The sequence below is a fragment of the Etheostoma spectabile genome, chromosome 3 (assembly GCF_008692095.1).
Source record: "Etheostoma spectabile isolate EspeVRDwgs_2016 chromosome 3, UIUC_Espe_1.0, whole genome shotgun sequence".
Lineage (NCBI taxonomy): Eukaryota > Metazoa > Chordata > Actinopteri > Perciformes > Percidae > Etheostoma > Etheostoma spectabile.
This window is the reverse complement of record NC_045735.1, coordinates 16,526,086-16,552,750: the sequence shown is the minus strand read 5'-3', so window position 1 is coordinate 16,552,750 and position 26,665 is coordinate 16,526,086. Positions and strand designations below refer to the sequence as shown.

Below are 26,665 nucleotides of genomic sequence, written 5' to 3'. Positions count from 1 at the left end.
TTCTCAATGTGTATGTTCCACATGTATAACACTATCCATCATATAAAAGTGGATGCTTTTTCAACTGTTGATATCTAGGTTGGTTTGTTCGGCAATCAGACTACTACTGCTTGGAGTGAAGCTGAATGACACATTCAGCTTCACTCCAAGCAGTAGTAGTCATATATATATATGATGGACACCATCATATATATCCATTACACTTAGCACTTAACTCTTTCAGCTGCTTAAACAATACTTTGAACTAACTATTTCAACATGTGTCCAATACTTTTAGCAAATCATTTGAACTGTTTAATCATTACTTTTTTCTAACTATGTCTACCGTTTTAATCGTAACTTTATGCTTTCTGTTCAACAGTCATTACTTGTCGCTATTTATTTATTTATAACCCTTTATTCATTACTTTTGGCTACCTGTTTAAACTTCTGTGCTCGCTTCCTAACTAGTTTTCACTCGTACACACCTGCAACATCTAATGTTCAGGTGTTACAGCTGATACATTTTTCAAATCATAATTTCAAGTTGTTAAAATTAGTTGTGCTGCTTCACTATCTTTTTACATACCCTCTAGGGAGGGGGGGGTCACCAGATGTCTCTTGATACGATATCATCACGATACTTATGCCACGATACAACAGTATTACGATTTTAAACATATTGCAATGTTCTGCAATATATTGCAATTTATAACCTTTTTTCCGACTTCTAATTTTTCCCAATTTCAAATAATGTCCCCAAAAGGAAACTTTGTCAACATCTGTTTTATCTAAAAAGATACATTTTCTGTTTGTTCATATCATTTCAATTTTATTACCACAAAATGGGACAAACTGACACATATATAATAAAAGATCCATACTTGGTGCCTGTGTATCGATACAGTATTGCTACTGAACATATCGCGATACTATGCTGTATCCATTTTTTTCCCCCACCCCTAGTACCCTCTGGCAATAGCGGAAGCACCCCCAGGTTGGGAATCTCTGCTTTATAGTAGGATGATGCTCGTGATTATGATTTTGGTCTAAACATTCCCCAATCCCCTTCCATTGTGAATGTAGTTATTATTTGTCGGTATGGATAATGTGTTCCAGGTGTGAGTACCATCTATCTGCAGATGTGGTCAATATACAGACGGCATCTGTAGATAGATGGTCCCTGCCGTACTGTCTGTGTCTGCCTGGCACTGACTGTTCACACCTGGTGTAAATAAGGACTGCTGACTTGTATTAATCCCCCTGCTTGGCTGCAGTAATTAAATACATTAAAGGTTCTAATTATCCCATTTGTGAGTAGGAGAGGGAGAAACCACAGATACAAGGCAAATAATGATGCATTTCAGATGTGGAAGGTAAGTTTGTCCACAAAGCGCCTGGGCAGGTAGCCAAGCATCATTGGAGGCTGTAATGTTTTATACGCCAACGTTCAAACGTTGAGAGGGTTAGGGTTGGGTGGGTAACATAGGATGTCCAAAAAGCAGTTAGTACTCTAAGCAACTGACCTGTGCACACTGATTTGCAGTTTTAGGTCCAAACTAACCATAATATCAAGTTTTTGTTGTTGCGACTAAGCGACAGTCACAAGGACTAAAAAAGAAGCATCGTGGGAAATGTGCTCATTCTCTTGCTGAGAGTGGGAAGCTGAAGATGGATACCGTTCTCATGTTTATTCTCGTGAATATAAAGCTACAGCCTGCAGCTGATTAAATAATGTTCATGGTTCATGTTAGCGTATAATTGTATACATAAACATGGATTACATTGAAAAAGACAATTTGAACACACAAGACTTTCTATATATACAAAATAATGGACATGGCAGAGGAATGCTTTTTCCCTTGTACCTCATCCATCATTGTTGCATATCAGAACACCTCATCATGTTTTATCACTTACATCAAACCCACACAGAGCACCACGGGCATCCCATTTGCAATCTTCTTTTCTCACCACCTGTCATGTACTGTAAATCCAATATTCGTTAGCCTTTTAGCCGCGGATCGACTGGCCAGTGTCCAAGAATAATATTTGAGACTGTTTAGCTGGCTAAATGACTTTTTCTCAACAACCACTTCTTGTTGACTTGGCTTTTGTCATTTCACACAGAGGCCTGTAGCCAGAGGCCTTGTGTATGAGCTTGTGTCCTGAGAGTGGCTGCTGTATACAGCAGGCCCATAGATTTAGAAGACAAGCCTAACAACATCCTGGAACAGGGCCACGGGTGATGTTACAGTTGCTCCATCCATATTTTCTGCAGACCGGTTTAAACTGAGATGCTGGCAAATTGATTATTGTTAAAAGCTGTTTCAATTGGCACTGCCAAGCCACAAACCTATGATCTTGTTGTACATTAGGTCTTCATTTTAGCTATAGAACAGATGCACCATATGGATCACAATTACTGCACAATATATAGTTTTTTATGGTAATCGCAATATCAAAAGGCACAATAACCACTGTGAAATGCAACATAGAGTGTCCACAACGTTCCACGTCTGGGATTGATAGAGTGCCCTCAAAAATACAGCAGGATGTCCCTCATTTTGGCCGGATGTCCGTCCCCGTCCTCTGTCTCTGTGTTCAAACCTCTGGTGGATTTATGAGGACTATGGTTACCTGGTCCTGAGATCTCTGCAGTGTAAATCCAGACGGCTAGCTAGACTATATGTCCAATCTGAGGACTATGGTTACCTGGTCCTCAGGTCTCTGCAGGGTAAATCCAGACAGCTAGCTAGACTATCTGTCCAATCTGAGTCTTCTGTTGACAACTAAAACTACTTTTGACTGTACAGATGTTCCAGCAAAACGACTTCCTTCCTGAGACTGGCAGCGGCACCGTTGATCCGTCCAGCATAAAACAAGCAAAACAACAAGCTTGTTTACTAGACGGGATGTTTCTCTCTCACGGGGGGGGGAGGGGGCAAATTCTTTGGACGGGCAAAGCACAGAAAGGGGTGGTAACTTTTCTCCTTATGAGGTCATAAGATTCCAGATCGGCCCATCATTTTCTCAAAGGCAGAGCAGGACACCCAGGGCTCGGTTTACACCTATCACCATTTCTAGCCCCTGGGGGGGCCATAGGGAGGCTTGGGGAATGCATGTTAATGTTAAAAAAACAAAAAGTGAAAAACAAAGTGAAATGTTTATGACCTTTTACATATCTGGCAAGCAATTTGTTGTATTTTATCAGAAAGCAGCAGAATTAAGTATCTAGCTATCACGAGTAATATAGTTATCGCAGTATTCAACAGCATTTTTGCATATTTTCCCCATATTGAGCAGCCCTTATCACAGTTTAATGTCACTGATGAATGTGTGTGGAAAACACTGTGCACTCCAGACCCACAGCTGGTCCCAGAGCAGTGATAGAGTCCTCAGAGACCCGCTCAGACTCGGGCAGCCTATGTGTGTCCTTCACGCATAATTTGTACAAATTTGTAAAAATAATGAACCAACTGCTTGTTCCTCGCGCATAGTGGTAGCAGGTAGGGCATGTACGCTGTGCATCACTGCCCTCCCTCCAGATAGGGGCTGTTTAGGCCTGCAACTTCAATTTGCTGCAAAACTGAAATAACTCTCAAATTGACGGTTGTATTGTACATTAAAAAAGTAGTTTTCCCCCCTCTCTTCACAGTTATTATTAAAAGCTTCTATTTTTTTTAAAGAATGTCATCCTTTGAGAAGATTCATGAATCCGACTAAGCATTTAATTTCCACGAGCTTTAAAGAATGCAGCCGGATTAGCTCAGTCTAAACTAGAAGACAGCCCATTATTATGTAAGCTGCCTGGGAGTCTCTGCCGCCTTCCCATGCCCATGCCTGTTCACCAGCCAGAGTGATGCGTCCTCCCTGGGATACATGCAGTAATGAACGGCTGACACGCATGTGCGACATTATAAAATCGACAATATTTAGCAAGTCTGTACACAGGATCTTTACTCGTTCCACCCGTGGCTACGTAATTCTGATGTATTTCTGCAACTTTATATAGCCATAATGAATGACTTATTTTAGTAAATGAAGACATGACGTGTTGTTAAAAGATTTCAGAAAAGTGTTCAGCTTTGGGAACTATGAGTGTTTGTTTGTCTGAGGACAGATGATGCTCCCAAGGCTCAGCCACAGGAAATGACCTGTAAACATGCTTGTATAACCATCCCCCATCCTCCCTCAGATAGCTCTGTGTGTGTCTGTGTGTGTGTGTGTGTGTGTGTGTGTGTGGCAGGATTTTACCATTTATAATGTATTGCTGGCGCTTTGACAACTTTGATGAATTTGAACTCATGTAATGGAAATGAAATACACGAGTGCATTATGTGACTTGTTTAGCAATAAAGCTGAGTGAGGCGGTAAGCACAGCTCACGCAGCACTGCGAGCGACGCGGGTGTTTATGTGGACAGATTTTGATAAAAGGATTAGACGTTGTATTTCTAAAAGCTGCTTCCCCTCAGACTGTGCAGGGAAATGGGTTTTGTCTCCAGATTCGAGGTCTGTTCTGAAGGACTCTGTTGTTACTCTGTCAGTCAAAGTGATTGTCACACCGAGTGCAGAATTGCCGCGCTCGCCGTCGCCTGACATCGCACTCCCGTGCTTTGGTTGCTTTTTTAGACAATAAAAGTATAAGGTGATCTGTTGTGTGTGTCTCCTCCACATCATTAAAAATTCACTATTAGGAAGTGCTCCTTTCATTTGAGCTAAAGTGCTGATAAAACTAGGACTTATTCCCAATGTCTTGCCGTAGTTTGGCTTTGGGAAACAACGGATGATTTGTGTAGGCTACCTGTTAAAAACAACTCACACAACTTGGCTGGAAAACGTTGTGAATGTGCTATATATTCTTGTGATGAGCCAAAAGATTGTGTGGTAAAAGATGGCAAAGTCACTTCAACGTAGCCTACGCAGATGCTAAACTTAGACTCTGGATGGCACATGAGAAAGTCTCCCGGCCCCATGGGCTGACAAGTTTTATCAGAATGGGTTTGGACAATGGGGGGTTTAAATTAGTTTTGCACACCTCTTTTTATGTTTAATTGTCTTACTTTGAAGCATGCTCTTGGCTAATTGAACTTTGCCTTGATAAGAACAAGAAGGCCTCTCTCAAAATAGATGTTTTGTGAAGTCTTATTTGTGAAAAGACCAATGCCAACTCATGCTACAAATGTGAAAGTCTTTTTCTTTCAGAGGCAAAACAAAACAAGTGGGCTTAAAAGGTTGCTTGCTTTCTTTCCTCTGACTGAAAGAGACAGGTCTGCAGTTTTAAAATGTTGATGTCTAACTCAAATTATGTTGCATAAATGGGACATTTCCGGTCTCCCAGAATTCGGTGAAATGATCACAGTGTTACCAGTGCATTCTGTGGTGGCCACCACGGAAAACAATGCCAAGGTAAAGTCAATGAGAAGATGACGTAGCATTAGGAGCGACTATGGTAGAGAGTAGTGTGGAAGCCCGAAGATCTGAATAATCAGAATCAGAATCAGAATCAGAAATACTTTATTGATCCCCGAAGGGAAACTCTGTGTTGTAGTTGCACAATATTATAAATAGTGTAGAAATACAAGAAATAAAGAAATATAAGGAATTGGATACGTACGGTATTTACATAAAGGAATGTTATTATACATTATTTACATAATTCACATAATTAAGGATTTGGAATGGTGAAAAGTTAAATAATAATAATAATAATAATAATTGTGGTATTTGAGATTGCACACATGTCAGGCCAGTGTTATTGCACAAAACAGATAATACAGATAATATTGTCCAGTTTCAACCTCTCTAAGTGTGTGTGTGTGTGTGTGTGTGTGTGTGTGGTGTGTGTGTGTGTGTGTGTGTGTGTGTGTGTGTGTGTGTGTTGTGTGTGTGTGTGTGTGTGTGTGTGTGTGGTGTGGTGTGTGTGTGTGTGTGTGTGTGTGTGTGTGTTCTAAAAGAGAAATCTCTCAACTCAGTCTAAAGGCAGTAGACTCGGTGATGAATGGTGGAGGCTGGCCTGGCTGGCTTTTTTTCATTCCAGCAGAATTGCAGGGCTAATAACTCTCACCTTTTTCTTTGGAGCTTAAGAATAGGCTGTGGCGTTGCATCAGGCTCATATCAAAGACCCGGGATCCGTTTCTTCTTCTTCAATAGCTTTAAACAATTCAAGAAAGAATAAAGTATCGCAGAAGTGTATTGTGCAGTGATAGACAGGTATACAAGGTATTTTTCTCCCTGTCATATTCTGAGCATTTCTACAACATATTCATATTAGTTGATGTAATTAAGCGGCCAATAATCAGCACGCATACCGCAGATTGCTGATAACATATACTGCGTATGTTTATTCCATCAAAATACCAGACACACAGTGTGCTTGAGTGACATGCTTCTTAAAAGGACTTCCAAAGAAGGTCCAGGTATTAATTAGGACTGGGCAATATAACAATATTATATCGATATCTTGATATGAGTCTAGATATCGTCTTAGATTATTGTAATAGGACAAAAGTGTTGTCTTTCCCTGGTTATAAAGGCTGCATTACAGTAAAGTGATTTTTTTTTTTCCTGAACTTTCCAGACTGTTGTAGCTGTTTTATTATGTCTTTCCTCATCTAGTCTTTATATCCACATTATTGGTGATTATTTATCAAAAATCTCACTGTGTGTATGTTTTTTGAAGCATCAATAGTCAACCCTACAACATCGCCGCAACATTGATGTATTTGGATAAAAATGTTGTATGTTTTTTCTTTATATGGCCCAGCCCTAGTATTATGTCCTTACACCACCCTAAACTTGCTTTCTTGCTTTTGAAAGAAGTGGTGAAAACAGTTGTCATTTGTTAAATTGTCCCACAGGGACTACGTTCTGTTATCTCTTCCTTTAATGTTTTATCCTGCTATTTTTAATAACTTTCTGTCACTTCAGAAATAGTTTACAGGTAAACCTGCTACTTAAAGTGACAGCCTGCTGCTACTACTTCTACTACTGCTGCTGCTGCAGCAGCAGCAGCGAGTGCAGTTATTAGATAAGGCTTTGTTTCAGGCAACAGTTGGCAGCGGGAAAGGTTTGGTATGCTCTGGGAGTGCAAGGGCCCATCTGGTTGGCCCTCCTCACACAGCTCTTCTTCTCCCCTGCTGGGCGACTGGCAGGCAAACGTATTAGTAAGCAGGTGGAGGAGGCCTTACCTGAAGGGCCGCTCCTCTTCCCCATTACAATCCCCCCACATGGAATCAAAGTGGCACAATGCACCCTACTGTTGCATCAAAGAGATCTCCCCGTCTCTCGTTAAGCTGGGTGCATAAAGGCGTTCCCCTTTGAAGAGCTTCCCATCTGAAATCAGCAGTGTCACAGTGTTAATGTGTTAATGTACAGGCCCACAGTGAACTTGGCTTTCATTTGTTTGCCTCTTAAAAAGAGACAAATATGTATATTAAAGTCTGTGAATGTGCCTCGTACATATTAAACAGAAAATACCTTGAGTGCATTCTGAATTTCTGAGTCATTTTAGGGGATGTGTAAATGCGTAGCTGCTTAGCAAAAGCTGAAGATGAATTCTTTAATGGAACACTGTGCATGTGACTTGACGTTTTAGAAGCTTTTCTGCATAAATTGGTGCTAAAGCACCTCATTAAAACCTCTTAGAATATCAGTAGGTGTGAAAGCACAACAGGGTTGCTGCTTAGTAATTACTGTTGTGATGGGTATGTCAGTCATGCAACGCAGAGTGCTGGGAGTTCCGTACAGTGATGTTCAACATGTGCCAGTCAACAGGACATTTTAGACACTTCTCAGTAGAAATTATTCAAGATTCCATTATTTGTCTTTTTTATGCACCACAATTTGTGTTTTACACATCCACTAGTTACTGGAGGGGGATCGATATAGCATAGTATAGTAAAATTTCCCATGGCAATACTGTATCAATACACAGGCGCCGAGTATGGATCTTTTTTTATATATGTGTTGTCAGTTTTGTCCCATTTTGCAGCAATAAAATCAAAGTGATATGAACAAACAGAGAAATGTTTATTTTTAGATAAAACAGAAGTTGACAAAGTTTCCTTTTGGGGACATCATTTGAAATTGGGGAAATATTAGAAGTTGGAAGAAAACGTAATATTGCAATATAAGATCTGAGGGCATTTCTGAGATATGACAAAGATGTACAGTATGCATGAGTAGTAAAACCTCAGAACTACCCATATGTGGTTTGTGGCAGCCCAACTGAGAATAACAAAACTGCTGTTGCAGAATGTGTTCATGCAATTCAACACAATTCAATTCAACAACTTTATTAGTTCCATAAGGGGCAGTTAGTTCAGAGCAGCTACAGACAACACACGCATCCATAACAGCACACATGCCTACATATAGGGCTATACCCTAGAGAGTAGATGTAATACAACAATAATCAAAAAAATAGATTTTATCCATTTAAAAGTCGGGAGTGCAGTAGGGAGTGTTGATGCATGGCCTTAAATTATAGCTATTGTCCCTAATAGCTGCTGAAGGAAGCGTGCACTTCAGCTGTCTTTCCTGCAGTGTTGTCTGTGTTTTGTCATGGTTGTCAGCTGATGGAACTTGGTAGTATGCGGTTGCCCTGGAGACGAGATAACGGGTGTACTGAGGGGGTTCTGCTGTGTGGTGACTGACAGCCGTAGTCCTCTCCCACGTCTCCCAGCTCGTTGATTAAAGCCTGCATAGGAGGGCTGCACACCATAACTATGCTCGGTTTCCCCTTTTTGCATGTCCGCAGTGTGAAGAATCCGAGGTCAAAGACGTTGTTAGGAAAGTTGCATGCAGGGTAAGATACAATGTTTGCTGGGTGTAATAAAATTAGAAGACACTATTTGTTACAAGCGGTATAACGAGTAAATTAATGAGTCAAGATTTCTATTTGTACTTCTGTTACTTGTGCAATACAATATATTTTTTACACTTCATGTAGTAAATAACATCCTTAGATTCAGACCGTATCAAAGTCACCCTTCTTTTCCTTTTATTACACCCCCGAACAGAACAACTCTTTTTCACCACACATCATCAACGTGTAACAGTGGCGGTTCTACATTGAATTGCACCCTGGGCGAGCCCCCATTCGAACCCCTCCCCCCCCAAAACCCCCCCACAAAATTCTGCAGAATTTTATATTACAGTGTAAATTTATTTTAAGTTCAGAATTGTGTTTATTGTCTTTTGGCAATGTTGGAGGTGGAGATTGTGCACCTTAAAGTGTTAAGTTGTATGTGATATATATAAAATGTGCCAAAAACATATACATTCAGATATATAAAAAATGTAACAAGAGCAGAGAGCAACAATAATATAAAATATTAAGAATAATATACAAATCAAATATAGAATATATATTCTAAATGGCACAAATCCTTCATCACACAAATGTGAAAACACACTGAAGAGAATCTAATTCTTACAGTACTGACTAAGAGCAGAAACACAAACTAGAACTAAAACCTGACCTTTCTGGCCTCCCTTGATGGGTGCTCGCCCTTTTTTGACAAAAGAAAACTTATAAAATGTTTGCATTTCAGAATCTAAGGAAATGGACAGCGGCCAACACGAACAAACACGCCTACTAACTCGATAATAAAGCCGTAAAGTCGGCCATCTTTCATCTCAGGACAGCGCCACTTCTCACAAATACAGATAGGACTGGAGCTTCGTGGGTGCTCAGTATTAGCGGAGCACCCACGGCGCCTTTGTCAAGCAACCCGTTCGACCCAGAGGTGAACTCCCCCCCCTCTCACACAGCTTATCTGTGCAGGGGTGCCTGCAGCTGCAGGGGGCGGCAATTTGCCAATTCCCCACACGGTGAAATGATAGATAATAGAAAACGGCTTCAAGGATTTCTTTTTCTTCTTTTTTTTTTAAGTGCTCATGCTGCCCCCCCATGTGTCATGAAAATACGCCGCCCCGGACGGCTGCCTGCTTCGCTCATGCCAAATAGCGCTACTGACGTGGAAAGCTCCAAATTCCAGCTTGTTTCAGAAGTAGGGTTGTTATCTGTGTTTATGTAGCCTATTTTGTATTTTTGTACTCTATTGAGTACGTGGATTTGCAAGATCTTGCAAATAAAACTGGAGATATTGCCAAACAAAGTCGAGATCTCACAAGTGTTTGTCCCCAGTACATTTTTTTTTTCTCTCCATGTCACGTCCGGGGCTCTGTATAAGCCTGCCTGAGGGTAGGGTGTCATATAGGATATGTCCAGGGTGTATAGGGTCCGCTCTGATGCTTACTGCTCTTCTCTGCAGCCTACTGGAGTGAGGTCAGATCCTCCGCTAGATGAACACCTAGGACTCTGAAGCTTGGGACCTGTCTCCGTGTATCAGGAGACTGTGGCTTTTGTCTTTGTTTGATGTTTAAACTGATAAGACAGCCAAGTGTCTTTGCCTGCATTGTCTCCACAACCTGCAGTGTGTCACACTGATTGTGCCTTTACTGCTTGCCTAAGGTTAAAAAATACAAGCTGTTCATTTATCTTCCTTTATACTGATTCTTCTTCCATTCATCTCTGCTGCTCAGTCTTGTGATTACTTTAAGTGATGTGGTTTCTTTCTAACTGCTTGAGCAATTTCTTCTGCAGTATAACAACTAACGAGCAGTGGGCCGTATCGTGTGTGGCGATTCCCCAACTTAGTAAAAAATGCATAGAAGTAGAAAGTAAACCCAACCTTGTTGTGCCAGGTCTTCCCTGAATATTGCCCTATCAGGATGAACAGTGAGCTTGACTGATAGTGATGATAATAATCCATTTTATTTAAGATGCCATGAACTACTCGTCATCAGTTTCCTTGCTGCTTCAGGTGAGGTGAGCGAGTAGAACTTGTGGGTAGTGTAGTCCTTTGTATCACAGCAATAAAGCATCAACGTTTTGTCCCACTTCAAGGCTAGCTTTTGCTCCAGTAGCTGTCTCAACCACATCTCCCATGAGCCCTTGATGCAGATTTTCTGTCAAAGCCCAATGGGAGCTGTGAAATGAAAATGAGGAATGCTAAATTGGTCATTATCTTGGCTTTGTTGAAATTATATGGTGCTCAGAATTAGAGCCCGATCGATATATCGGCGGGTTGATATTAGGCATTTCCCGATCTATTGAAATCGGCATTTATAATGACCGAATTAAATATTCATTCATCAGAATCATTTATAATGATGAATAAAGTATTCTGATAAATGAATATTTTAAAAATAAAAATGGATGGTCAACCATGTTTTTAGTGTTAGCAATACATAGTCTGTCCACCAGAGGACGCTCTACAACGTCCCTGTTAGTGATGGCGTTGCATAGTCTGTCCACCAGAGGACGCTCTACAACGTCCCTGTTAGTGATGGCGTTGCATAGTCTGTCCACCAGAGGACGCTCTACAACGTCCCTGTTAGTGATGGCGTTGCATAGTCTGTCCACCAGAGGACGCTCTACAACGTCCCTGTTAGTGATGGCGTTGTATAGTCTGTCCACCAGAGGACGCTCTACAACATCCCTGTTAGTGATGGCGTTGCATAGTCTGTCCACCAGAGGACGCTCTATAGCGTCCCTTTTGGTAACACTTTTTTTTTCTGTGTTTTTGTTCAAAGGACTTTAAGTTCCATAACTTCCAGAACTTTAATTTATTTTGATGTTCCTCTGTTGTGTTGTGACAATAAAACAAATTATTATCATATTATTTTAGTGAGAGCTCATAAATAGCTACAAATAACTAATTTTAGGGAAATCTGTTTATGTTTTGTAACGCATTTCTGGATTAAAAAAAAAATGCTGTATATCGGCCGATATATTGGCATATTGGATTTTTAATTAACCAAATATTTGTATCGGTATCGGCGATAGTAATGTGTTTTTCTGCAACAGAATATGTTTATCATTTTACAAAAGGAGCCAAGCTTCTCAAATGTAAAATGTGCAACTTTGTCTGAATTTAAATTAATATAAATGTTATTGAAATCAGGAACTATCTGACTAAAACACTAACCACACCATTACACATACATGTTTGGAATATACTTTCAGTGGGCACTGAGTAGCCAGACTTTATATTGGATTCTGTTACTTAAGAATTATTACAACGAAAGTGAAGACCAGATGACTGTTGATTTTTAAAATATATTTTAAAAACTTGACTGATTTCCTTGGTTTTTCTTTATAGCTGTAGGTAAACAATGCATTCAGTTGATTGTTTGTTTGTTAGGTCCGGGCCTGTTTGAACGTCAGCGCTGAAGATCATCCATTACTGATGGCCCTGCGAGCATATCCAGACAACTGCAGCTAGCTATTGATTTCAAATCGGCAGCGTTTGAGTCACAGCAGGAATGATAGGAGCACATCACTGGCACAATACATCTTCTGGAAAAGACTCAGCAACATTTACCAGGGGTCAGACATACTGGTTCACTGTAGTGTAGATGTCTTTAAGAGCCTTTCAATCTGCGGTCTCACCTTGTTATTTGGTTCCTGCTAATACCTAAAAAACACTGAAATACAATATAACAACTCTTAGGTAAAGAAAAATATACTCACCAACAGATCTCACACGGGTCTTTTTTTATCAGGCTTTCCAGGCAATTTATGTTCCCGTGGAGAAGAGAGCATCGTTTTTGGGAGCTTTTAAGGCCCGTTTGTACTTTGGGACGTCTGCTAGATAAACTGTTGTCTCAGTAGGGTTTAACACAATATCCATGGACTCAAACAGTGTGAACGTTTCGTCATTTTATAGCTTTTATCTTTAAGCCATAATTATTGTTGATAAAGATCCAATTAAATATCGGTTAAATCATCGTTTTTGTATTATGTTAAAAATGGGATGTTTGGTTGGCTACTACCAATAACAGACGGTCACACTCTATGCTTTTGTTGTTTCTGTATTAAATACGGCTATGTATGAGATCCTTCTTAAATGCATATTACCAAGATATGAAGCACATACAGTAGGAAAAGCGTGTGTAACTGTAAATGTCTAGACAGTAATTACCGTTCCAAACCCTGTGATGCCTTTTAAACCCAGTCACTGCAGTACAATTTATAACAAGCTCGACCTCTGCTTTTCATGTACAGCACCATAGTAGAGCAGTCTATCACCGTTTCAGTGTCTACAGTATGCAGTGTATATTAATGTGTGCATTGTCTTACTTTCCAGGCAGGAGACTTTTCTGTTTGCAGTTCTTTGAAGTAAAGACATGATTGTCAGTGAGAGAAGAAAGGAGAGAAGCAATTAGTGGGCCAGTGTCAACAATGGACATGAGAAATATGTGTACATTTCAAACTGTGTGGGCTGACAACTAAAATGTCAGAGTATTTTAGAAATTCCATTTTTGCTTTTAATTATGAGTTCCGCAGAATTGTGAACTGTTAAAAGCCTCCATTACGTGCTGAAGCTCCATCCCACTCTTTAAAGTAGCTGTAAACATAGGTTACTTTCACCTGAGCAGGACTAAAGTCACAGTGCTAACACAACAGACCCACACACTAACCTTTATGGAACTGAGGCATGGAACAAATTGAAGTCAGTTGTATAATAAAAATAAAATATCAGAAGAGATTCATGCTACTCACAGGTTAATGCTGCTGTCTTGCCCCTTGCGTTAAAAAAATGGCCACATTGTATCCTCACAACATGTTTTGATTTACATGTGAGTCTAACTGAGATCAGATCCTCTGACCATGTATTACCAGCATGCAGATCATTGTATACATATGTTTTCATGCATTTTTGAGTAATATTAAAGATGCAATCCAGATTTCATTTTACTTTGTTTATTTTTTGCCTTGTCTTTTAGTTCTAGTAGTTGTTAAAGCATATTTCACCATGGTAACTCAAAATGCATGCCATTATACAAAAATGCTTTTTAAATATTTAAAAGGAGAATCAGCTCCTCTGCCTCAGAGAACCCTTTGTTGAGCTCGTACATGTTATTTCAGAGAGAACTCCTAAACCACGAGCACTTTATTGGTTACGCCTTGATGTCGCCTAATTGCAAAGTTAAAGTTTTTGGTACTCCACATAAACTTTAGAAAAATGTTCACACTGAGCCAATTAGCGTTACAACTCAGCCAAATAAAAAAGTATTAGGGTTTTATGTTGGGTGGTCAGGGTTCGGGAATTTAAATCTTGTCATTTGTGTTCTAGTAAGTAGTCTCACATGGAGGAGGGTCTGACTAGTCCACACAGCATTCTGGGATGGGAGGAAAACCTGCTCTTGTTTATTGGCATTTCTTTAAACCAATCACAATCCTCTTGGGCGGGGCTAATCCCTTGACACAATGACAGCGCCTCTGCTAAATAGTCTCAGGAAGGAAGTTGTTTTGGTGGAACATGTGTACGTTCAGAAGTAGTTTTAGTCGTCAACAGAAAACTCTGATTGGACAGATAGTCTAGCTAGCTGTCTGGATTTACCCTGCAGAGATCTGAGGACCAGGTAACCATAGTCCTCAGATTGGACAGATAGTCTAGCTAGCTGTCTGGATTTACCCTGCAGAGATCTGAGGACCAGGTAACAGTAGTCCTCAGATTGGACAGATAGTCTAGTAGCTGTCTGGATTTACCCTGCAGAGATCTGAGGACCAGGTAACCATAGTCCTCAGATTGGACAGATAGTCTAGCTAGCTGTCCGGATTTACCCTGCAGAGACCTGAGGACCAGGTAACCATAGTCCTCAGATTGGACAGATAGTCTAGCTAGCTGTCTGGATTTACCCTGCAGAGATCTGAGGACCAGGTAACCATAGTCCTCAGATTGGACAGATAGTCTAGCTAGCTGTCTGGATTTACCCTGCAGAGATCTGAGGACCAGGTAACCATAGTCCTCAGATTGGACAGATAGTCTAGCTAGCTGTCTGGATTTACCCTGCAGAGATCTGAGGACCAGGTAACCATAGTCCTCAGATTGGACAGATAGTCTAGCTAGCTGTCTGGATTTACCCTGCAGAGATCTGAGGACCAGGTAACCATAGCCCCCCCGCCGCACGTGTCTCACATTATAGATGTACAAAAGAAATTAACAGTCATTTGGAGGCCCCCCTGCAGTAACTCTGAGGGCCCCGGCCCCCACTTGAAGATATCTGACTTAGACTGTTTAGAACATTTTAGTTGGCTTCTTCTCTACAACAATGATTGCTACAGCTCATGGGTACTGTAGTATTTGTACTGTAGGACCAAAGAAAAAAGTCTCCTGAACAAAAGTCACTGCAGTATCTGTCAAAGTATCTAGTGTTAATTTAAAGTTATTAAAAAAATGGACAAATACCTCTGAGACCTGGAGGGAAAGCAGTTTTCCCCTGACATCACCTGTGAATGTTTGAATAAAAGGCACGACTGACTTTTTTCAGCTGGAAAGCTGGAATACAAAAAGTCAAATATCAAATGAAAAAAATGTTATGACAGCACTTTATCACAACCAAACTCCTGGAATGCCATACACATCATAAATTCACATCTAGCAGTTAGAGTATCCAAAGATTTTAACCCTATGTTTCCTGCATCATTTTTGACTCAAAGGTTAGGCAGCTCAGCTCGTCTTCGTTCTACTGGACAGGTCTTGGTATTATGATCAATGGACATGAGATGAAGTCAATTTAACAGATGTTGCAGTCACTTATGGAACTGCTACTGTATTAATGTCAGTGGGCATGGAATTGGATAGTCAGCAGATTATAAAAGTGCATTATTTCTGCTCTTCTGCTCCCTTAAATTGTCAAGCAATAGTCTTCTTAAGTTCCACAGTTTTATGCTGTAGTTGTAATATCGAGCTTGGATTTTCTACTTTCTATATCGCTGCCAATTTTATGTCCATGTGTTCAATGATTCATTTATGCAATGATTTATTCTGATGCTCAGACGCTCTGATTTTCCAGATCTTTCCGCCGCAGTCCAGAAGTTCTCCCAGTCCCTGCAGGAGTTCCAGTTTGAGTGCATCGGCGATGCAGAAACCGATGACGAAGTGAACATCGGTAAGTCCAGTTGGGCCGGGCCGTGGGGGGCAGAGCTCTCTCTTTCTTCTTTCAGTCAGCCTGCCCCCTCAATCAGAACCTTGTCTTACATTTCTGTAGGGATTCTCTGGGGAGATACTTGAACTAGGGCTGTGCAATTAATCCAATTTTGATCGTGATTTTGATTTCGGCCCCTTATGATCCCAAAAGAAATATAATCGAGAAAACCGATAATCTTGCACGTAACATTTTGCAAGTCAGCTCTTATTTTTGTCTTGGGTTCTGTTCTTCACAGATCAAGGTGTTTTCACTGTTGATTTGTTTCCGTTTTTTAAGTTCAATAAATGCAACATCTTTCCAAAAGTCAATGAGTAACCTTGTCTAATAATTGTGATTTTAATGTTAAAAAAAAGAAATGTTTTTTCCATAATCACGCAGCCCTACCTTGAACACATATGGCTGTGGTGCTGACACGTATCATAAGAGCCAATATCCTCCGGCTAAGAACCAGGTGCTCAAACTATGTTATTTTATTTCAGCAATTTTACATCAGTGAAAGTAGATAATAAAAAACGTAAAACCTTTGGAGAGTCTTTGGGAGCTGGTTTTAGACTTAGGTCTTAAAGTTATCTGTGATGCATATATAATTAATGCTATTGATTACATTATGATGCTTCCCCTGTATCTTTTTTTTTAAAAGCCTATAAAAGATCAAGGGGACTAATTGTGATCAGTGTCAGAGATTAATGGAGGTGCGAACCTCCTAGCCTCCAACAGGAATTTGAAAGCAGCTGTGCAGAGGGCGTCTTGGCTCTAATGGGCAGGGCTTCCAGTCTGGCCTCTTCTTCCTATTCTTTTTTCACACTGCTCATTATCCCCAGCTTGGGTCTTTCTCTCCCTGGCGCTGGAGAATGCTGAATTACTGTCCATCTGTGAGGGCTAGACTGGATATCGACCTCCTTTACATGAGGCGGTAATGTGCCCCTTTGAATGCGTAATGAGGAGTCCTGCTTTCCTTTTTTTCTCCCAAAGCCGAAGAGGCTGCATGCAATTATGCTTCTTGGAAAAATCCACACCCAAATCCAAGCCTCATTAGAATCAAGCATGCTTTAATTGGAGACAATGCACCTTTTCCCTGGCCTTCAATCTAGAGCGGTGTTGATCTCCGATTGAACAACTGATATTTGAGCTGCCCACCTGTTCTGGAGCTGGACCAGCTCAGTGTTTGCAGTGCAAACCACAGGCACAATACAAGCCAGTGGTCTGGCCGTGCCTGGGGCTCCGATGACAGCCACAGGCATCTGTTTGGAAACAGTACATTTAGTTGGGAGGACTGCTGGAATTTTTAAAATCGATTCTTTTCCGTAGAATTATTACTATTTTTTAACGATTGCACCTTAATATTTTCTGTTTAAATGGAGCCAACGGTGGTGACTACATCATATCTGTTTCCACCGAAAAAGAACAAAAGCAGAAAATGCAGAAAATCCACGTTATGGTCTTCTTTACAACTGAAATACATCTCAGACTGACAGACTGACATGTGATGTTCATTCTTCTTAGAAAACAAAGAGTTTTTAGAAAATGCCTTAGATTTATTGTCTCTTAGCGCCCGGATAGCTCAGCTGGTAGAGCGAGCGCCCATATGTCGAGGTTTACTCCTCAACGCAGCAGGCCAGGGGTTTGATTCCAACCTGCGGCCCTTTGCTGCATGTCATTAGCCCTCTCTCGCCCCTTTCAAAATAAAGGCTCAAAATGCCCAAAAACAATATAAAAAATAAAGATAAATTGTCTCTAGAAGTGTATTATTCAACTTTTCTTTTTATTAAAAGGGGAAAATAAAATCACAATGGTGCTGGGCGATATGGAGAAAATCAAATATTTTTGAACAAATACATATTGTTGATATTGTAGGATTGACAATTGGTGCTTTCACAATATTTACTCAATGAGATTTTAGATAAATGATCATCAGTAATGTGGATATAATAACTAAGTGGGTAGAGGCAAATTAAATACCTAAAACATATTGTTAAATTCAGAAAGTGACATCACTGTAATGCAGCCCTTAAAACAAGGAAAAGACAACACTTACGTCAAATCACGATATTAGGATATCCAAAAATCAAGAAAATATCTAGCCTCATAATCGGTATCAATATAATATTGATTTAAGCCTTATACTATCGATTCACAATACTTATAGAATTGCAATAAATGAAAATACAAATCGAATCGTTAAAGAATCAAATGATAAAAAAGCATATTGTCCAAACCTTAATAATGAATAAATAAGACTTATAAAGCTTAAAGACAAAACATCCTATAGAAGTCCACTTGGGACCAACTACAACCATTAGATCTGAGAAAACTCATTTGGTTACATTCATTCGGAATAGGTGGTGCATGAGCTGTTCTATGGTCGGAAAAACCCTGGATCATGGGAAATAACACTAAACACACTGTAGTATTCCCGCAAAACGTTACATTTTTTGCATCCACTAGCCACAAACTCAATGCTTACACAAGCCAAAAAACACACACCGAGTCCAGTTATCGGACAAGAAACTAAGCGTTCAATATTTTCTTAAAGAGAAATGAATTCCTCAGACTAGACTGCCGTGTTCACCCACCATCTCAGCCATGATTACTATTTGAGAAAAAAGTGAAACAGCCTGTTGAAATCAATCTAGTCATCAATGACACTGAGCTTTCTAACTGACATAGCTAGACCCTTGTGTGAATGCCAGCCATGATCTTGATGCAGTATCGGTACAGTTCACTTTGATGCTCCCAACTTCCACACACAACATCCACCATCCTGTATGTGCTGCCAGGCGGGTTCACCTGACCTTTTATTGATTTCACGCTATGACTTCCTGCAGTGACATTCACATTCCATGCCAGTTATCCAGAAATCAATGGGGCCAAAAGATAGACGTGGCAATAGAAATTTAGATTTTTTTGAAAAGTTACATGCTCTTCTCTCAGAAGGTCAATCCTTTAGTGTCCAAGAGCTGTTCAGAGCCTTCTGGGGTGGAACAAGTCAGATGAGGTCTAGATCTGAAAAGTGAAATATCAAGCAGAAAGGCACCATTTTAACCCATCCAATTGATTATTAGAAAATCCTCTTATAATAGGCAGAAAATTGTACTGTACAGTACTCTTTCTTTCTGTATAGGCTTCCACTCTTGAGGTTTTATTTCCTTCAGTGATTCATCAGGTCTATTGCCTTTCCTCCATTTACCAGTGAATGATATGCAAGCTGTAACCTCACTTTGACTCCCATTTCCTTTCGTCAGAGTCTAATCTTGTCCCATCAACAGCTCCAGCTGTGCCCTTTACCCCCTGAGAGGTTTGTGCTGTTGATAAAGGACCTAGTGGCGTTAATAGGGGACCAGCTTGCCTGCAGGATCACTGGCACAAAATCATTGCTCCCTGGTCTTTAAAAGCTTTGGTGTGTAAATGGACCAAAGTGTCTTAGATGATGCATGGGTCCCTATGCCAGGACGTCGCCGCTGATAATGATGTTACTGTGTTGGCAAGCAGAGCAGCTCGACCGCTGCTAAATGGCTGGACGCGGGGTGACACAGGGGGCTGACCAACAGAGGCCACACGGTATCTGGCCCTCTATTTAATGAAGCTGTGAAGCTATCAAGGCACATTTCTCTGGCAAATAAGATTAGATGTATTGTATGCGGAATTCATCCGGCCCTGCAGAATGTAATATAAGCTGCTAAAGTATAGCCCAGATGGCGTGAATATATCGGGACCCCATCAGTCACTCCTACATTGTGACGATGTATTGTAAAGCCTAGCAGGGGAAGAACATAAAGGGAAGCAATCAGTGGGTTCCATTCAATTGAAGTATTGTTTTTTTTTATACTGCAAGTCTTGCTTTTAAATTGGACAGCTGCATGATTTTATTAGGTTCTAAAATGTGCTGCAGTGAAAGCTCTGAATCTGCACTGCAAATAAACATTTTAGCACCTACAGTGCTTGTGGGGGTGCCATGAACATCTGATGGTTAACGACTGAGCCACTGTGTTAAAATATCCTTTTTTTTCTTCATCATCTGAACATAACACAGTGGATCACTGTGTACTTACTCAATGGTGAACATATTGTGCAGGATGTTTCATTCATGTTGATGCATTTATTGACCAAACATATTTCACCTAATACGATCTCATTTACTTTAATTTTGGCTTTATTTTTTTAATGATATGTAATGATCTTTCTTTTTTTTTTTTGTATTTCAGCCCAGTCATTCAAAGAGTTCTCCCAGCTCTTAACCACTGTAGAAGAAGAAAGAAGACGCTTGGTAAGAATGCAACTTTTTTGATATTTTGATTTTATAGATGATTTTGTAAATGTAGGAAACAAAGAGAGGTCTGACTTTACCACTCTGTAGGGATAAGCCTTTGGACAGAAATTGGTTTGTGTTGTCTTATTTGTAATAATTTGGACTGGCTTAGACATCTGGTAAAAAATGGAATCTCCATTTTGCACATAAACTGAGCTCAATAGCACCCTTGGACTTTCTCTGTTCACAGTCAGTCACGTTATTCAGCTGTGGAAAGACATTGGTGCGCTATCAAAGCACAAAGAGGTTGGAATTACCCCGAAACGCCTCGAAAAGTTACAAAGTAGCAGTATTAGGAAGTGAAAGAGGAAAATTGGGACAGAACATACCCAGTACAGCAGAACATGGAATGCTTGGTACTTCATTGGTGGACTTACATTGTGATAAGTTTCCCATTTATTTCCCTATGTTTGCTTATTTCAGTGTAATTTGGCTTACCAGCTTCACGGTTCACAGCACAACTTTCTTAGCTTTATCACAGTGTTGCTCTGTTTGTGCAGAGAGAAGCCTGGGCCTGCACTTAGCATTTTGTTTGTGAAAAGTAGTATTTCAGAAGGTGGTGCAGAGGGGTGCCTCAAGGCAGATCAATGTATTCATTCAATACTCTGATTTGAGTCTGATATGCAAATGAGATCAGCTGCAGGTTTGCAGCCATAGGTTTTGTAACAATCTGAGACATTTTCATTAGGACTCCGAGAAAGAGACACTTTTATTTAATTTTATTTTTCATCTAAGGGCATGAGTGTTTGGTAACACAAAGATTGACAGTAGTTTGGAATAACACTTTAGATGGAGCTTCTTAGGACAAACACTGAAGTTTAAAGTAATTCTAAAAATATGAAAATAAAAAGTAGTAGCTGCTAAAACGCAGGCTTGTACTACAGATGTTGATATAATGTAACCCACTTGGCTCTTTAGGGAGCATATAGTCTATGTCGAGGACGTTTAATTTCCCGGATTGTTCAAGTGCCGCCGGTAATTCCGCAGGATGTCCCTCATTTTGGCCGGATATCCGTCCCCGTCCTCTGTCTCTGAGTTGGCGTTCTAACGTCCGGCTGACTTCTGGGGACTATGGTCACCTGGTCCTCAGATCTCTGCAGGGCAAATCCAGACAGCTAGCTAGACTATCTGTCCAATCTGAGGACTATGGTTACCTGGTCCTCAGATCTCTGCAGGGTAAATCCAGACAGCTAGCTAGACTATCTGTCCAATCTGAGGACTATGGTTACCTGGTCCTCAGATCTCTGCAGGGTATATCCAGACAGCTAGCTAGACTATCTGTCCAATCTGAGGACTATGGTTACCTGGTCCTCAGATCTCTGCTGGGTAAATCCAGACAGCTAGCTAGACTATCTGAGGACTATGGTCAACAAAAACAACTTCCTTCCTGAGAATATTTAGCAGCGGCACCGTGGCGCCGTCTGGCGCTTAGCACCGCCCAAGATGATTGTGATTGGTTTAAAGAAATGCCAATAAACCAGAGAATGTTTCTCTCCTATCCTGAAATGCTAGGTAAGGCCTGTGTGGCTGTGCTGGAGGGTGGTTTCCTCAAGGTAGGCCCAATCCAGACCCATTTCCTGCGTGTGATTTGTGTTTCCAGAGCTCTTCATTAATTTTTGTGTTTGAAGAGTAGATCTTTCATAAGCATCTGTTTATGAAGGTTTTAAAGTTTGTTGCTTGTTGCTTTTGTGATTCTTACAAGTATTTTGCCCTGTAAAATCAAACCGATGGACATTTTAGTTGAAGGTGGATTTTTTTTTAATTTTTTTATTGTGGAGATGTGTTTTGAACTCCGTAGTTGTCTTAGCATTAAGGAAAGTCCAGATCCACAAATAAGACGACACGACAGAGAGGACGGTCATACTCGTCTCGAGTGACCGCTGAAGAAGAAGAAGATTCTAAGAATGTGAGAATGATGTGATTTAACTCCTTAAGATCTCACATTATGCAACATTTCCATATGGGTGCACACATGTACTGTACCTCTTCTTTACTATTGCATTTTATAGCTTTTACGGTAATGGCGGATACAACATAGGAGCATCTTATAGATGTTCACATAAAGCCTCAAATTCATGTGAGCATTTCCCTGCTGACATTCAAAGTGCAGCTTAATTTTCTGATGGAAAGAGTTGCCCTTTGAAGATGTGGGTCACCTCCATGCAGGCCATGTAGCTTTATGGAATATTGTGTCATCCTAATCATTTTGACAAGCGTAAAGGCACCGCTCATGAATTCATATGGCCTTGTCCCCAACTTTGATCTGTAAATTATTTAATTGCTGTACATGATGCATAGGCTGTAACACCCAAGTCAGTCTGAAACGGTAATATCTGGATAATTTAGCAATAAGTCACAGTTTGGAACCATTTACTCCAGGAAGGGGGAAAATCAGGATGTGACATACGCAGGGCCGGTTGGCTCTCACTGCCCACGGTCCCAACTACACTCATAAGGTCATGACTCTGCACTGTTAAAAACAAAAACTGTATGAAAACTGTAATAGTATAATAATAGGTAGCTGGGGCGCCAAAAGAAATACCGAAAAAAATAACTAAAAATAACTTTCTTGTAAAAATACAGTAGTTTTCCTTAATAATAAATACAGTTTGCAGCTTTGATTTGATACATATTTCTTTTGCTTTTCAATCTTCAATTTTAGATTATTTGTTGGCCATTTTAGTCCTTTATTTGACAGGACAGCTGAAGTCATGAAAGGGGAGGGTTGGAGTTGAACCTGTGGCCGCTGTGATGAGGAGTAAACTCCTATATATGGGCGCCCGCTCCACCAACTGAGCTACCCGGGCGCCCTTGCTTTTCAACCCTTGTAAAAACTAATTTTCTCTGTTCAATTATTTAATCTAATTAAAGAAATTCACAGTTTCAAACTTGAATTTAACCGTTTAATCTGTTAAATAAAACATTCATGTCTGTGAAATTATAATACATTTGTGGGTGCATTTAAACAGTCTTTTCATGTTAGAACAAATGTCTATGTTCATTAAAAAAGTGGAAATGTTATGGTTATTCACAGTTACCATTTTCTTTTTAAAGTTTTGTGTTATAAGGATACAGGAATAATGTGTAAAATAAAACCAAATAATTTTTCTGGAGTAGTGAGGATCATTTAACCGTGGCAGATTTAACGATTGTTTTTAAGACAGGCTTTTTTTTTTTTTTTTTGAGTGCATGTCGCGAAGGTGACTGCATCCAGTATATATTTTGGGGTCTGAAATCTCCATGGCACGAAGAGGGAACACTGCGTTACAGCGTGACAGCTTTACGGCATATGTATTCCCAAATAATAGAAAGACAGAAAGGCGACAAACGCATCTTAAGGCAGGTGTTTGCAGTTCTTCTAAAGCATCTAATTTCAAAAGGTTCAAAGAAACCAAAACAAATCCAGATGACAGGCAGCGACACGGCTGAACCACCAACAGAAATGAAATTACAGCACATCACAGCTGTGAAGAAGGAAAAAATGTAAGATTATAAAAAAACGCGCGATTGCAAAGTAAATAAACTTCATAAATCAACGCATCCATGACTAGTCACAGAGGCTATAGGATGCAGTACTTCATCAGCTGTGACAGATGTAATGAGTAAGAACCTATTGATAGCTCAGACCCCCTCCCTGGTGTACTGTATCCCTCTCTCCTGCCTTGAAAGGCATCCTCTTTGCATCATGTCTTTCCTCTTCACCTAGCAGTCTCCTGTCTCATCAGATCACAGGAACACGCCTCTGATCCCTGCACTTTGAGCAGGAAGTAAAAGCTTAGTCTTCACTTGCATGAGTTTCAAATCTCTTGGGATACAAGTGTCGGCAAGGCACCTAATGCCAAATGTAAACGTAGTATTTTAAAATCCCTATGATATATACAAAAGACTTTTTGATATAGTTTTCTAAGACGATTACTGATGCGGTGCCTACTTTGAACTGAAAGTAACTTCCTTTCTGACTTTGCTGCTCTTATATATATATATATATATATATATATATATATATATATATATATATAATATATATATATATATATATATATATATATATACCTGTAAACTGCTAATGACTCACCTCACTTGGGGGTGTAAAACTGTGATTGACACTGGTCTAACTTCATTTTCAAGCGCTTTTTATATAAAAAAAAGGCCTTTTATTGAGTGATGATCAGGCAGGTTGCCAGGACCGGGACTCACACCAAGCATTTTCTACGTCTCAATTTCAGCCACAGTTTTCACAACAGTGCCACCTTGGCATAAATTGAGCTCCATCATGAATAATGCAAAAAATATATATATTTTATAAAATCGAGGCCAAATAAACAATCTCAGCATGGAAAACTGCATTAAATGCCCTTATCTCCACTGTAGCAATTTAAAATTCAATCACAGTGGAAATAAGAAACCCTATCCAGAGTCCCAGCTCTGTCCTGCAGTTGTGCATCATGATAAACGTTGGGCAGTGGGGGTGCCACGATCAAAATGAGATTTTGATTGGGACTGTCGCTCAATCAGCGATTCCTCCAGTATCTTTTATTCTCTCGCCACGCCTTGCCTACTTGCGCACGACTGTAGAAAAACAAAATACACAGTGTAGCTTACCGGCTGGTAGCATGCAGCTAAAGACACAGGGTGACGTTAGCTTAGCTTGACTTTTCCAGACACAATGGCCACTGCCGGAGTCAGAGAGGACAGAGAAACAACAGAACAGAAAGTCCTCCTGATTCCCTGAAGTCACTGGTGTGGTAGTCTCACATATCCAGACTTATCTCCACAGCTGTGTGGAGTAAGGTCTGGCTACACCACACATACATCCCAGGATAGGAGAAAAAAACCCTCTTGGTTGTTTGGGTTTCTTTAAACCAACCACTCAACCAACCAATCAGCACTAAGTTCCAGGCGCAGCCACAGAGCATCTGCTAAATAGTCTCAGGAAGGAACTTGTTTTAATGGAACATTTGCACCTGGCAAAAGAAAACGCCTTATACAATATTAAATGTTAACTGTTCTCAAAACTCAGTGTACCCTTCTGCCATCCAGTGGCTCTTATTGTGTTATTGCCATCACTGTTGGAAAGAAAAAGAGATCAAATTGAATCAAAGCATACAATTGGAGAATCGTGACATACCAATTTGACAGACTTTGGCAATTAGATAAAACCTTATCATTCCACAGATTTGCCGGGATAGGTATGTGGTCCACTGCTGAGCTGAGGTGTAGCTAAACGCATCCTAACCTGCTTTTTATGTGTCATGGTCTTCTTTCCATTATAGAATTAGTTTCCTATGCCTGCCATTATTCTTTCAGAATTTCTCTCACCCCATGTATTACGTTAACTTCACTGGTCATAATCTCAGTCAACGCTTTTGAAATACTATAATAGCTACTTGGAAATGTATTGAACATCAAGTTATGCAGTAATGCAGTTGTAATATTGGGAAATACAGCTCGATACAGCTTGAATTCACATTTTGCTTACACTGTAGGACCCTGAGCATTAACTTCATTCATATTCTTAAAGTAGCGTACATATTCCTATTGACTTTTATTATGTGCTGCTGGATTACAAACTCCAGTCCACAGGCTCTGTGATTTACAGATGACAAAGAACTATGATGAATGGCTTGCATACACCATGCTCATCAAGCAAGATCCAGAGCTGTCAGGTCCTCTAAATAGTCTTTCTTTTTCTTTATGCAAAAGACAAAATGGATCCATCATAAAGTCGCAGGCTGAAATGGCCGCCGTTTGGTGTGACAAGCAGCAATTCAGGAGCATTTGTTAATGCTCTGATGAAGTAAATAATGTCAGATTTGTCTTTTAATCGCGCCCTTTTGTAGAATAAATGCAAAAGAAATGCAGTCATAAATAAGAATGATAGCCCATGTGATGCTACCGGATATATAGACTACATTTATATTGTTCTACAGATGTTGAATAATTCATTGTTTGACTATAAAAGACATGTTAGTGGCAAAGGAACTAATAGTTGAAAGCACATGAGGAATAAAAGAAAATATAGTGATCTTTGGTGAAAACTTCCCTTTCATAACTTAACAGTGAGTCATATCCGCACACCGTTCATCACATCTGATAAAAATGCAGCCGAGCTCAGCAAAGCCACAACAGAGAATACAAAGTTACAAAGAACCATTAGCAGAGACACTGCGGGGGGGGGATCTCCACTTTTGAGCCAACTTTTTGAGCCTATCAAAACTTTTTTTTATTTCCTGCATTCTGGAGATTTTTTTCTGCAACACTTTGTGCCTTTTCTGCATCAATTTATGGTGCACATTTCTGTAATTATGTTAAGGAAGTTATTAAAAGACAGGACTGCCACCTTTGGTCGGCTAAACTCAACTGGAACGGCC

General features: G+C 40.1%; 1 protein-coding gene across 4 annotated transcripts in view; it reads left to right on the top strand.

Moving 5' to 3' along the window:
• The window catches only part of arhgap42b (Rho GTPase activating protein 42b), an 89,379-nt gene that overhangs the window by 5,000 nt on the left and 57,714 nt on the right, over positions 1-26,665 (top strand). For all 4 annotated transcript variants that reach the window (XM_032508188.1, XM_032508178.1, XM_032508194.1 and 1 more), the window contains exons 2-3: positions 15,854-15,949; positions 20,191-20,252. In XM_032508188.1, coding sequence (XP_032364079.1) covers positions 15,854-15,949; positions 20,191-20,252 — 158 coding nt within the window. The remainder of the gene's footprint in view (positions 1-15,853; positions 15,950-20,190; positions 20,253-26,665) is intronic.